At 36.7% G+C, this 14,211-nt stretch overlaps 3 protein-coding genes across 4 annotated transcripts; 1 reads left to right on the top strand and 2 right to left on the bottom strand.

Moving 5' to 3' along the window:
- Positions 1–2,105: 2,105 nt before the first annotated feature.
- LOC147491929 (zinc finger protein 7-like) lies at positions 2,106–3,050 on the top strand. Its single transcript, XM_086565075.1, has one exon. It carries the CDS (start codon positions 2,239–2,241, stop codon positions 2,815–2,817), a length of 579 nt encoding a protein of 192 aa, XP_086421201.1. The 5' UTR covers positions 2,106–2,238; the 3' UTR covers positions 2,818–3,050.
- A 1,694-nt stretch (positions 3,051–4,744) lies between these two features.
- On the bottom strand, positions 4,745–9,619 carry LOC147491928 (TIP41-like family protein). 2 transcript variants are annotated; one of them, XM_086565074.1, is made up of 9 exons: positions 9,142–9,595; positions 8,865–9,050; positions 8,598–8,685; positions 8,371–8,487; positions 8,227–8,286; positions 8,069–8,110; positions 7,716–7,844; positions 5,781–5,858; positions 4,745–5,087 (listed from the first exon to the last, which is right to left on the bottom strand). In XM_086565074.1, the coding sequence occupies exons 1-8, from the start codon at positions 9,309–9,311 to the stop codon at positions 5,820–5,822; spliced, it is 831 nt and encodes a 276-aa protein (XP_086421200.1). In that variant the 5' UTR covers positions 9,312–9,595; the 3' UTR covers positions 4,745–5,087; positions 5,781–5,819. The 2 variants fall into 2 exon arrangements, with proteins under 2 accessions (XP_086421200.1, XP_086421199.1); XM_086565073.1 differs by lacking the exon at positions 5,781–5,858 and having other exon boundaries at positions 9,142–9,619.
- A 172-nt stretch (positions 9,620–9,791) lies between these two features.
- LOC147491927 (G2/mitotic-specific cyclin C13-1-like) lies at positions 9,792–12,578 on the bottom strand. The gene is made up of 7 exons (XM_086565072.1): positions 12,032–12,578; positions 11,270–11,502; positions 11,102–11,177; positions 10,890–11,000; positions 10,645–10,794; positions 10,424–10,558; positions 9,792–10,313 (listed from the first exon to the last, which is right to left on the bottom strand). Exons 1-7 carry the CDS (start codon positions 12,347–12,349, stop codon positions 10,242–10,244), a joined length of 1,095 nt encoding a protein of 364 aa, XP_086421198.1. The 5' UTR covers positions 12,350–12,578; the 3' UTR covers positions 9,792–10,241.
- Positions 12,579–14,211: the final 1,633 nt, after the last annotated feature.

Here is a 14,211-nt window from a genome sequence, read left to right as displayed (position 1 = left end):
ATTTGGTGTTTTTTTAGTATTTTCATCAACACGTGTCTTTTCTGAAGATGAAAAAACACCAAATTATTGAAAATTTGGTATTTGATGCTAAAATAGTGTCTCACTTAAAAATGCTCTAAAAACACGAAAAAACATAGGCTATTAGAGAATAATAAGTGTTCATCTTAATGACTACAAAATAACCCGAAAACATGAGTAAACCAGTACAACGGTCCTCTCCCAGGTGGGACCATCATATAACACAGAAAAGACATATTTAATTAAAAATTTATAAAAATCCTTATTCAACCTATCCACTTACTATTAACTGTTCCTGAAACCCTTCTTTATTCTTCTCAATATTGTGAGATCAGTGGGACTATGGGAGAGACAAGTCTCGAGTTGAAACTATTGAGTCAATCAATCCAACACTCCAATTATTTTAGGATTAACGAATATTACCACCTACTAGATAAGACAATTGGATTGACTGTGTTTTTTTAGTGTGTATTTAGAGAAAAGAGCCTAATTGGCCATCTAGCGGGGAAAAATCCTAATTGGCTCATCTAGTGAGAGGAGAGATAATGTTCGTTAACCCATTATTTTATCTTAAAGAACTTCAGCATCAAATCTTCCATTATATCATTTTCCATAATGAGCGAAGTGATAGAGAAGAGATGCAACAAACAAAACCACTGCATGGGAGACTGAGCCTACAGTCTTCTCAGAATTCTGTCACAAGATTAGGAGAATTTGCACAAGTGGCTCTCAATGCACTTCTCCTACTGTACATATGCAATGACCACTACTTTGGGGAAGACCACGATGAAGACACTCTCTTAGATCCTTTTCTTTGAACTATAAAGCACCCACAAACAAAAACTATATAATTGAACCAGCTCTCTGCCTACTTTTATCACCATTATTGTCAGTTCTTTGGCTCCCACCACTCCTCAAAACACATATAATTCACTACATATTAATAAATAATAACATCTCCACTCATTTCAATGTCATTTAATGAAGCTAATTATTCACTCATTGAAGGCATAACTAAAAAACAATAGCATCCACTCACTTCAATATCTGCAGTGGAAGCTTATTATTCACTCACTCATGGCTAAAAAGAGGGCCTCTTCTACCCTATAGGCACATACAGAGGAAAAAAACTTATTTTCCCTGGTGGTTACTTGTTTGTCATCTTTACTCACATATAAAGCTAAATAATACCACTGGTTTGCTAGAAAGGAAAAATACAACAGGATAAGCATTTTTATTGTAGCGCAGAGAGGCTGGCTCTGCCCTTAGACGTACAACCCATATTACACAGACGGCCCACCTCTGCATCAGAAAGGACTGTTAACATCTTGGATAAAATTCAGTCTACGTAGCATAGTTTAAACTACCTTAACCTACCTGGAAGACCTTCCAGTAGCTAGCAACGGCTATTTCACTATAGCAGACAACTATAAAGTTCTTCATTAAGAGTGCGACTGTAAATGTCCAACTGATAATGGAAAACATCAGGTAAAAGTATATGTTTTTCCCAATAGTTGATCGAGCTAAATTTCAAATGAAAACATATTTTCTAATTAAGATTTTACCATCAGTCAAGTATCAAACACTCCTTAAATGTTCAGATAAAAGAATCCAGGCTACCCAGGCTACTAGTTCAAGGGGTGGGAGCCACCAACTAAACAGCCCTGGTTAGTGCAAAGGTAAGTCACATGTACAGTGTGGGCTGTACGCAGTAGCAGAACCTCTGGTACTTATATGTCAGAACCACCATGCAATCTAATCAAATTACAGTACTTGGTTATCAGAAACTGTTCATCTAAGAAGGAACAGCACTCAAAGGCAGGCAGCTGATATAAATTCCAAGATATGATTTGATTGTTGATAGAATTTTTGTTGGATTGTCAACCTTGTATCTTTAGTTGATCTAAAGGGAACCATCTACAAAGTAGGTATGATTTGAGAAAAGAATGAGGAAAAGATAAAAAGTAAGATAAACAGTAAAAATGACATAACCAATGCTCCTGGAATACCAAGCATCACTACGTGGGTCCATTTGATGTAGATGAGATAAAATTAAAAACTATCCACTGACACTCCTTTCCCTTGGGATACCTCTCCTCTCCATTTATTCCCCTTTCTTTCCTTCTATCACACATTCTTAAGAGCAGTATCTCTTAGAGCCTCAATCTCCATATTTTCCTTTCAAACACTTTGTTCTGATTGAAAAGAGTGGCGCTCCTGATGATTTTCCAGAAGGAGGAAGAACCAAACAAGATTTCAGTCAACAGTTTTCATACTGGATCAAAATCTGGTGATAGCGATGACATGAGAGTAAGTGAAAACAATTCGGAAGAATGGTTGGATTTGAGTTTAGGCAGGAATGATCCACTGATAGCTGGGGACTCCGACTCCGCATCGAAGCCCACTTCGAACAAGATCTTCTCTTGCAACTTCTGCATGAGGAAGTTCTTCAGCTCACAAGCGTTGGGAGGGCATCAAAATGCCCATAAAAGGGAGAGAGGAGCAGTTAGAAGGTATCAGTCTCAGAGGATGGTGGCCATGATGGGCTTACCCCTAAATACTCCAATTGTGCGATCACTTGGTATCCAAGCACACTCCCTCATTCACAAGCCAAGTAAAGAAGGGACAGGAATGGTTGCACGGTTTGATGATTCAAATTCCAGGTTTGGGACAGCATGGTCGCCCTTCACAATTGAGGAAGCAATGGATATGATGTGGCCAGGAAGCTTTCATGTTAACCCCCAAGAATCCAAGCAACAACCTGAACTACTTGAGCTCGACTTAAATCTCAGACTCTGATCCACAACCATCTGTTCAATACCTCCCATTTTGAGTCCTTTCTATGTGATGTCTTTTAAATGATTTTTGTTTTGTCTACCGATCAACTAAAGCAGTCACTTAGCTATGGAACAACAATGGAGATCCAACACCTATTGAAGGCAGCTTGTCCTACTAAACCTAAAAGGAAGGATGAGTTTTTATGCATGCTTTACTAGAGAACATGAAATCCGCTCTTACTTTTGGTTCTTAAATCTCCATCTTAAAACAGAATGTTATATCTGTAAGACTGTAACAAGGGTTTGGGATGCCACCATGTTTTAGAAGTAGATTTCAAACTAATAGCATCATCTTCAAACTTCTTTCCAGGCCTTTTGAGTACAGCTAATCTGATCATAATAATACTAGAACTGCTAGTAGAAGTTGATATAATCATTAATTAGAGACTTCACAAGATACTGAAGAAAAATCATCATTAAAAAGAATGTAATTCCTAAACTAATCATGTCCAATTGTCCATCCAATTCTGTCCTTAATGATGTCCTGATGATTTGAATCTCGTCACATTTGTTCTCAGAACTTGAGTTCCATATTTCTTGGTTAAATGATGACAATTATAGACACGAAAAGAGCAATGGGGATCTAGCCATATCACTTACCCTAAATGAAGTCCTTTCAGATAAAAGGTCCCTTTCTTTGATTTCCATTCGGCATTTCCCTTGCTCTTTCCAACCCTTATGACTCATTTCATATGATCATCTCACTTTGTTCAGAGCCTGAATGATTAATCTGTGAACAAGAAAACTCGGCAAACTAATTTGGAATATATAGAACTGTAGACTAGATATATAATGGATCATTTCCCTTGTCATAGACTCATAGTCAAGGCTCAATAGTCCAGCTATATCAACCATGGACAAATTGACAGTTCCATTTGATATCATGTTTGATGCACAGAAAATGTTGACGACCAAAAAATCGTATATCAGTTTGCATTTCTCTAGAATTCTGGTTGTCGTCATTCAAATCTGCAATCTTCCTTCCATCAACCAGAAACCATTGTGTAGTTTTATGCTGCTAATATATATGGCATGGAAAAATAAAGGACGGTTTTAGAGCGGGAAACCACAACTTTGTGATGCACTTGTGGGAATTGTGGCATCAAACGCTAAATTTGTGATGCACTTGTGGAGGCCCATTCAACAGCTTAGAGGGTGGAGTCTCTATCGATCAAAGCAACAAATTGGTTTGAGATGGAGGCAAAGACAAAGGAGGCAAAACAAATTAAGTGCTTGTGTAAGAGGGTAAAGGTGCACATGTGGCCAAGGGAATTTGTTGTACTTTCTGAATTTGAAAATTTGATGATGTCACGACTTTTCGTCAGTAAGTTGATTTTCGGTGAACCTAATCTTTTTGATACACACTCAACAAGACATTTCATATAAGACAAGTCATGAACACCAAATTACCAAAAAAATGTAAATAATTTCTTTGTGCTTCATAGGTGGCATCAACTTTGTGGGAGCACTTGCGATGTTGCATTATGTCACAAATCTTCATTGATGCATCGCACAGAAAAACATGTCGAAGAACTCACCTTCATAGGCATGCCTTATCCACACATTAGGCCTGCCCAACCTTATATTATGAGTTGTCATAGAGGCAATCACATGAGCCAAAGGCATCGCCTTCGTGGATGAGACGAGGTGTGGCGAAGGCAAGCCGTTATGCAATGTGGGAATAGCCACAGGTGACTGTTAGTGATATCAAAAGGTAAAACAAAAATGCGAGGAAGCAGCGAACGAAAATTGCTCAAAAAGTGAAACACAACAATGACTAAATGAGCAAATGTAGTATTAGCAGCTAAGACTTTCTTGAGTTACTATGGAGGTGGGGGTCTACCTTAACCCCAATAACTTTTCTAAGGAAAAAATGTACTAGTAGCAACTTTTCACACGGTGAATCACTTTATCTTGTTTCTTAATCTTATCGTAACGAAATACATCCAAAGGTCGATTGTACCCTTCTCATTTCATTCGCATATATTTTTACTTGCAAATTTTGTAGAACATGCAGCTTAAGAAGATTTGAATTTCAAGAACAAACAAGAGAATTTGACTTCCTCTCCCACAAAGATAACCCAACAATTGGTACAACGATGGAGTAGGCAAAGAAATTAATTACAAATTACCAGGAATTTGCAGCTTCTGTGACTTATGCATGACAACGGGAAGTCTCTGGCTAATTAAGTTTGGATCACTGTACGCTGCAGAGTCAGAAGGATATCCTTTCTGCGGAAGTCAACAAGACACCAATGGATCAGTAGACAAAATATAGAGGCCATTTTCCCATGAAACAACTATAATCCCAAGAAGTAAGTTTGAACGCTCAATAAAATGCAATAGCATATCGCTTAAAAGGACTACAAAACATTGTGATAACTGATGAATGTAATCAGCGTCATTGTTATTAACAATATATTATACAAAACATTGGGTGGCTGAACTAAATTCTAATATTACTTTCCAGTACAATTCAAAAGCCATGTTTTTGAACTTGAAGAAAAAAGGGTCCTCAAATTTTTGTTTTTTCTTTTAATCAGCAAAACAATATATTATTTTAATAATGATGATGCAGTGTGAGAGATTCAGACTACCAGAACTACAAACATACATACACAGGCTAAGCCTCAACCAAAGCATCCCATCTAAATATAAGATCTCCAATTTCAAACCCCTAACATTGGGTAAGAAAGACACCTCAAATATTCCCTTAACCTTTGTCCTGTCATTCTTTTATAATAGGCTTCTTACGACTCTAGACTGCACAAGACCAAACCACTCATCCTCCAAGATTGTGTTAATTTCTTACTTTGCCTTCCCCAGTCTAACCATCCATCAATCTCAAGTCCTCATCAATGTGATAATAAATTAATAAGTAAGGCAGTTCCCTAACAGTCAATTCATGTAAACAGATGGACTTACTGTTTGATCGAACTTTTCTGATAATCTCATCTGAATGCATCAGTAGCATGGCACTTCAATAGCATACTTCCACTTGAACTATTAATACAGGGCAATTACAAGTTTACAACACACTCAAACACGTGTATTGATGTATGCATGCACAGATATATCTTTATTTAAGCCTTTAAGGAGGAAAATAAAAGTCTAACAGAATCAATGTGATGGAGAAAAACACAGTATGAATGTTTTCAGACAATAAAACGTGTTTACAATTTCTGCATAATTAAGGATTGGTATCATATTTTCAGCTTAAAAATGTCACTACTAAGAAAATCATGAAAGGAAGGAGCTAATATGCTTCTCTGACTTATTTCTCGTTATTCGTGATGTATCCAACAATCAGAAATTTAATGAGTGTTGGGGCATCCTCTATAATCAAGGTATTCAACCTTGTACCTCTTCATGGCCTATACTTTGTGAAAGATGCAGAAGAACCTTGGCACAATCTACCTATATCTTTAATTTTTTATGTACCCAACAATTAGAAATTTAATGAGTTTTGGAGCATCCTCTATAATCAAGGTATTCGACCTTGTACCACTTCATGGGCTATACATTGTTAGAGATGCAGTTAGATCATTGCTACGATATACCTATGCTTTTTACGCAATGCTAAGATATTTATCAAGTCTATAGGTCTACCCCCTCAACCCACCCACCCACCCCCACCCACACACACACAAAAACAAACAAACAGGTGGTAAGCATATCTCACCCCATATTTGTGGTTTGTGTTAAGTTGATAAACAGGTGGTACAAGTTGGTCTTGGGCGCAAGTCAAACTGGCATGTCATTGTTCTATCCATTGGAGATTCTATCCTCATCCCTATCACTCTTTAGATGCAGATGCAGCAGATTTTAGGGGAAAATGTTGGAGATAGCCAAAGGACTGCTTGACCTTATTAGCCATGAACATCATATTAGAATTGTCAGTTGCTAATTTGCAACTACTTAACATTTGTTTTGTACCCAGCCCACAAATGTGTCCAACGGTCTAATACAATGACACTGTTTACTCAAGGTCTAAGAAGGTACGCGATGGAGAATATCATTGATGGATCATGATACAACCAAAAAAAGTGAAAGGTAGTTCTGTATATCGCACCCCGAATCTGACATTGATGGCTACTGCAAGCAATGGTGAGTCCAAGGGAAGATCCGAGTCCCAGAGACAACATTTATTTTTGTGTAGTGGTAATTTCTGTGGGTCGTTATGTACATTTAAGTATGTAAAGGGGAAAGAATTTACCACTATATTCTCTCTCATTTTCCATTTGAGCATAATTGATTTGGATTCCCTGTAGGTCTCTCCTTGTTCTAGGGTTTTAATATGCTTGGTTGAATATCTAAATAAGGTATCGACATCACTAGCAATTTGTGCTAGTTTAGAATATTTAAGTGTGTTACACACGAAAATAAAATTTTGAATCTGGCCAATTATAGTACAATCGACACCAACAAAGATGTCATAGTCCAACACCTGGTCATTCCAGAGTTCCAATTAGGAGAAGGATTTACTAATAGTCCCAAAAACCCTAAGAAATAACTACTTTAGACTATATGTGATGGCCTCAATTCCTGAAAGTGTTTGACTTTTCACTAAAAAAGATGACGGTGTTGTTTCTTGAAAAGGAAAAGTCAGGTCACACTTAATCTACAAACAAAATGAACAAAGGTACGATTGTATGAAACATGTATACAAACTATCATTTCTTTGAGCGGAATCGACATTGCAAACATAGACTTAAACTTCTTTTTCAGTTATCCTCATAACACAAGCATTTCTTTTGAGACAGAGCAAAAACGATGTAGAATAAATAAAGTATGTTGCTGATTTTGATAAGAAAGCATCACACACTCATGTAAAACGGTTACAGGAGCTCATAGACTTACACCAGATAAAGACTGAAAAGTAGCTTCTCTCCAGCAGCTCTCTCGAAGAACAATCGGATCGGCGTTGTTCTTAAAAGAACAATACATTCTAGTGTCCCTTAATCTCATTAGTACTCCATCAACTCTAAGCTGTGAAAAGAATTGCAATGAAGTCATTGAAATGAATAAACCGGGTGAAACTCATTTCCTAGTAAATGCATATTTCTTTTCAAGTACGATTAATTCTTGTATGGATAATCCTAAATTAGGGAATCCAGGATTTGTTGCGTATAGAGTAATTGCTTACCCAAAATGGATGAGATAAATTCTGAATACTTACAGAAAACTATAATAAATTAAGGAGACTAACTCACCCAGAAACGTAGTAAGAGAAACCAACCACTTGGCATGACTCTCTGCAAGATCAAATAACACAAGGTATAACGTATTGCCTGATCACCTAGGCACTTAGCACAGAAAATTACCAATATGTGCCACAACTGATGGTTATTGTCTTATTGGTAAAGCTTACCACTTTTACAGTTAAGAGTGACACTCCATTATCAGCCAACTCGTCTTCATACAAAACCACCTGTCAAGATGTAACGATTGTACTTATAATATTCAGGTCCCAAAATTAGATGAGCTTTAAATGGTCTCTGTGGTCAATGTCTACCTCGTCATAGAAGAGAATTGGCTCCTTCGATGACAGAGCAGCCACATCAATTTGGTCTGTGGTATCCTCCCACTGCACACTACAGCTTCCTTCCCCTGGGGAACCCCCTATTTGATGCTGTGATAACAGAAAACAAGAAGAAAAACAACAAAGAATGGTCGCAATTACTGCAGACAACAAAGCTTTTGCAATAACCCAGAACTAATGAGAAGCTCAAATTCACAAACCTCTGTATTTGTCTCGACTGTTTTGCTCCCACAATACGGAGTGGTGAAGGTGTAGTCATAATCAAGTATTATTTGCTGAAACAATTTGCTGCAAAATCCACAAATAAAACGTTAAACATCCTCCCTTGGAGTGTACACGTATATCGATCAAACAATTATATCCTTAAAGCTATTCTATTCAATATTCTCAATTTACACCCCACGACTAAAATGCACAATGTACAATAAAAAAAAAAAAAAAAAAAAAGGAGGGGCATGTAAATATACCTTCTGAATTTCCACTGAGCAGCAGCAGGAACTTGAACAGGTGGCAAAGCTTCTTCTTTCCATCCACTCAAAGCGTCAAACGCGTTAAAATGAATTTTCAGCCCACTCTTAACATGCAATAGAGTTAAACTACTTTTCCCAAATACCATTTCAGGTAAATGTGACGTTCTCAGCTTTTCTTCCCATCTGTATAAATAATTTTTTTTTTTTTTTTACTTTAGCTCAATTTACTATTTCAAAGTTTAAAAAAGAAAAAAAAAAATGATGAAAAATTTACTGTTGGTATTCAAGTGAGTCGAGAATGGATCGGTTGGTTGACTCAATTTCCCAACCGTTGATTCTCAAACCGTTTTTTCCATCGGGAAGTAATTCGCCTCCTGCGCCTTTTAGTGCTTGTTTATATTCTCTCTCCTCTTTTTCCATTTCATCACTTCCTTCTTTCGCCATCTTTCGCTTCACTTTCTTTTTCTTCTTTGCTTTTTTAACATTCTTGCTTGGGCTTTGGGTAATCCATTACTTTTCAGGCCCATTTGATTCTAGCAGTATCACACTTTTGGTGTTCCTATTTGCATTCAATAGCAACCCTTGACAGAATCATGGCTCATCCAGCTACTGTTCTGTATCCTAAGGTTTCAAGTGCTATCCCCATTTGATTTTAAGTCAAAAATGTTTCAATGGATTTTGTAATTTCTATGTTGTGACGTTGTTTGAGGTGTTCTTGGACAAGCATTACTGCATTAGATAATGTAAGTGATGATATTATAACAAACATTTCATTGACTTTCAATGATGAGTTAGTAAAGCTCATATTTGAATGGGTCAAATATATAAGATAACCTGCCAAGTGCCAACGCCTATGTTATATGATTGTTTCCCTCAAGATAATGCTATGCAGGAACTGTAAAGCACTTGGAATGTAAGCATTGGTTTGAAGAGGAGAAAAGGAGAAAGATAAGAAAAAAAAACTGCATCAGTTACTGATCTTGTTCATCAACATTTTAAACTGTGAAGAGATTACAATTATGAACTTGCAAATTCATGTTTCTACATCTACCAACTAATCTAGCACCACAACCTTCCATTCAGTGTCTGCACAAGTAGACAATATCCATAGGTAACATTTGTCAGTTGTTCCAGACTCCCAGTGAAGCATATCCATGCAACATACCAACGGTATCTCAAGACGCTACCAATCTTACATCCATCAGCAGATTAGTTACATTAGTTAGCCAGTGCAAAACACTCTTCTACATTCCCAAAATCTACTGACAGAAGAATGGTACTCCAAGAACTTCCTCTTAACTCCTAGGTTCTTTTGTTTCCTTAAAAATCAACAAGAGATCTCCAGTTATAGCAAAGCCGAAAACCATAGCTCAGTCATCTTTTAATATCTTCGAAGTACTCCTTAGGGATTTCTGAAGGGGATGTCATTGTTGCCACACATTTGAACTGTTTTCAGAAAGAACTCAGTTAGAACTGGATTGAGTTCTTATTGGGCATCATGCAACGAAAAGAATTAGCAAATAAAATAGAAAAAATGCACACCCAGAAATACACACCTTATGCTGCTTGTATTTATCTCTTATTGATGCCAGTGTGCTTCCTTTTCTACTCAACTGCAAGTCATGAATCGCAAGGACACAGTCCTTCAGATCAGACGGTCTATAACCTGATTGGAGTTGCAGGATCACGTTCTGCAAAGTGTTGAAAAATGTTACTTATTACTCTATATTTAAACATAAAAACTATTTAAAGTATCAAGGTGAAATTAATTACTTACCCAAGGGAGCATCTTCGGTTGAAGTGTGAAGTTGGTAAGAAAAATCACTGAACAAGCAACCAGTGAGGGCAGGAACCGTAGGCAACCATAGTCCAATAAACTTAGCTCTGCAAGGTAACAACCTAGGAACTCTAATTGCAAATTGGGAGACTGCAAAATCCACACAACTCACTTATTAATTCAAATATCCATGACAACTACAAGGGAGCATAAAAAGTAGAAATTCAAAAGGATGAGCAACTTACTTCACAATCCCCTTGAGCAGTTCTTGTAAACCTCCGCAGGAAAGTCTTTATCGTGGGATTTCCCATCTCAAAGTTTAAAAACTTAAGTATGTCTGTCTCCATCTTTACTACCTGTGAACAAAACATAAAACATTTGCAAATTTAGATGACATTGAAACAAAAATAACAAGTGAACAGATAAGGTTGAGGCTCACAAGAGCAAAAGTATTTACCTCTTGCTTGGTGTAAGTATTGTCTGTTATATAGACAAAATCTTCAACATGAGGGGGACTGATCTCTTCATATTTTCTGTATTAAAAATAACAACAATAAAATTACAATACAATTCAATCAATAGCACAATCTAGAGAACAATAAAAGAGCGAGTTTATCATTCTTACGAAGCAATAAGCATGCAAGAAACACCAAGAAGCTGAAGTTTCTGCCGGTTAAGAGCATTCGAAGAGAGATATCTATCCAGGTAGGAGATGGCAAGATAAAGGGTATCAGACACAAGTTTGTATTCCTCGGCAACTTCAACTAGCCAATCAACCAGAATACTCCTCATATGAGAAGTAATGTCTTTCTGAACCTTCTCAACATAATCAACCTTTGGTCTCCTCTTCTCCTCAGTCTATTCATAAATAACAATAAAAAATTATATCAAGCTTCAGACTCAAGTACCTCACTTACACAAATAAAACCAAACTAGACTTCAAAATCAAAAATAAATCAAACATATCCCTAAAAACCAACAACAATAACAACCAAGATATGCAGCAGTCCTAACCAGAACCAAGTTGACTAGGGCAGCTAAACCCCCAAATATCAAAATCCACATTTCATTCAAGTTAGATCCCCAATCCTATACTAAAGAACAAATGAATCTAAATAGATATGACTGAGCTAAATTATGAGTAAAAGACCTTAAAAAAATCACAAACAGTCCCTAAATCAATAAAGATTCAATCTTTCAACCCCCAAATTCTAAATAAAACCCAAAATTACACCATAATCAAACAAATTCCCAGATCTAAACCTACACTGAAAACCAACAATTAAGCAGCTTAAATTCAACAAAACAACCTAAATAACAAAAGCCCTAACAAATCCCAATTTACAAAAAGATACAACATTTAAGCCCTAAAAATTAGTAATTATACCTCCATGGAGTGTAAATATGCATAGATATCAGAAGCATAAGCAACACACATCTGTGGGTCATCAGAATGAACCTCCTCCTCATCTTCATCAATCACAACAACAACACTACTAACAGGCTTCTCCTCTTTTTTCTTCTTAAAAACTCCTCCAATACTACTACTCTTCCTTTTCCTCAAATCTACTCCCCCAACATTAGTACAACAGTTTGTTATTTCACCCAACACAACTCTCTTCTTATTCAGTGGCTGTTGTTGAAGAGATGTTTCGGATGCGGCTCGTTTCTTTGCTGCTCTTGTCATTCTTGCACTGTTCTCCATTGTTTGGGTATTTTGGGGATTTAGAAAAAATAGAGTGAAGGAATGAAGGGATGTGGAAATGTGGAGAGGGGTGTGAGGGTTTTTAGAGTGAGAGAATGGAGGAGAAAAAAGCGGGGTTTTTGGTTTACTTGTTTTAATTCAAATGCTCAAATTTTGGTTATTTTCGGAATTTTGGTTTGAGTTTTTAGCGCGATTTGTTTTGGGTTTGTTTGTTTTAATTTTTAGTTTCGGGATTTCAGAGTTTCGGGTTTGAATTTTTTGAAGATTACTGAATAGGCGGGTTGTGAAAACGTTTCCGCTTAGCATTTAAGTTTTGCGGTATGTCAGTATGTCTCCAAGAAACGGGATTTCGCCTGACATTTCAAATGTGACCAATTCCAAAAGTCCAGTCCTGGCTAAAAGGTGTCTGATTGAGATGACAGGCAGGCCGAAAGAAAACTTGTTATTTCATGTTGACGTAAAAGTGTTGCACTAGCAATCTAAAACATGGGGAGGAGACAATAGCTAGTAATTCGCCGAATTATTCACGAATTATTCGCGAATTATAAGGTTTGGCGAATAAAACGTATAATTCGGCGAATTTTTGAATGATACGGGTTTAATTCGCTAATTTTGGTCGGGTTTATAATTGCCTAATTATTCGCGAATTATTCACGAATTATAAGGTTTAAAGCGAATAAAATGACATTTGTAAATGAATAAAATTGTAAAAATAAAAATAAAAACGTATATACTTATATATCAAAATTTTAAATGTAAAATATATAGGCTAATTTTAAAGAAATATATTAAGATTATACCCATTTAAAACACGATATATCGTATTTTTTACCGTTAAGCGTTTTATTGGACCCGATTTAAAAGTATTATTGTTGAAAATTTCAATCTTAGGCTTAATAATTGACGTGAAAACATAGCTATGGGAGGAGAGAATGGTTTCTATTTTCTAATCCAAAAGCATCTCTAGCTGGAGGCATCAAGGGTATATTTGCCTCCACCATTTGGAATTTCAGTGGATTTCAATTCTAGGTGGAAGCATTCATAACCGCATCTGTGGAGGCAAATTTGTTGTTTTCGATATAGATGCGGCGCAACAGTAAAAATGTCACACGCCATTGTCAATGTTCCGTGTGGTAGGTCCTACTCCAAATATGTTGGAATTGTTTGAGAAAATCTATCGCTACTCCAAACAGTGGTAATGTTGCACGACATTATCAATGTCGCGTGTGATAAATCCTACTCCAAATTTGCGACTGTGTTTTTTTTTCCACTTGGAGTTGGTCATTGTTTGCAGATTCTTGCCTCAAATATTAGGGTTGTCAATGGGCCGGACTTGAACAGGACTCATCTATGTCCAAGTCCCCGACCAAATTATATTTACATTTAGAAGGTCCAAGTCCCAATCTAGGTCCCGTTAGACATGATCGGATTCGGGTCTGGCCTAGGTCCAATAAGGTTACATGGAAATTGTGTATTTTTTTATTATTTCTCTAAAAAAACATGAAAATAGTGTATTTTTTATTATTTTTCTAAAAAAAACTGAAATAGTGTAGTAAGACTCAAACCCAAGCCTTATATGTGGCACTACAACACTGATCTATCAAGGCTCTTAACATTCTATGTATACTAGTAGTTACAAATTTAATAGTACTTATTTGAAAAACTAAAAAAATAACCTTAGTTTTCGGGTCGGGCCGTTATCGTGTCGGACAGGGGTATGTCCATAACTAGCCCAATAGTCTTATCGGACAACATTTAAGTTCTAAGTCCCTATTTTATCGGTTCGGATTCAATCGGGCTTGGCTCGGCCCATTGACAGCCCCATCAAATATAGCCTTAAACTTGTCACTTTATGCCTCCAC

Source organism: Coptis chinensis, chromosome 6 (assembly GCF_015680905.1).
Source record: "Coptis chinensis isolate HL-2020 chromosome 6, ASM1568090v1, whole genome shotgun sequence".
NCBI classification, from domain to species: Eukaryota; Viridiplantae; Streptophyta; class Magnoliopsida; order Ranunculales; family Ranunculaceae; genus Coptis; species Coptis chinensis.
Note: the sequence above shows the minus strand (reverse complement) of the source record. Positions and strands in the feature narration are given on the sequence as shown.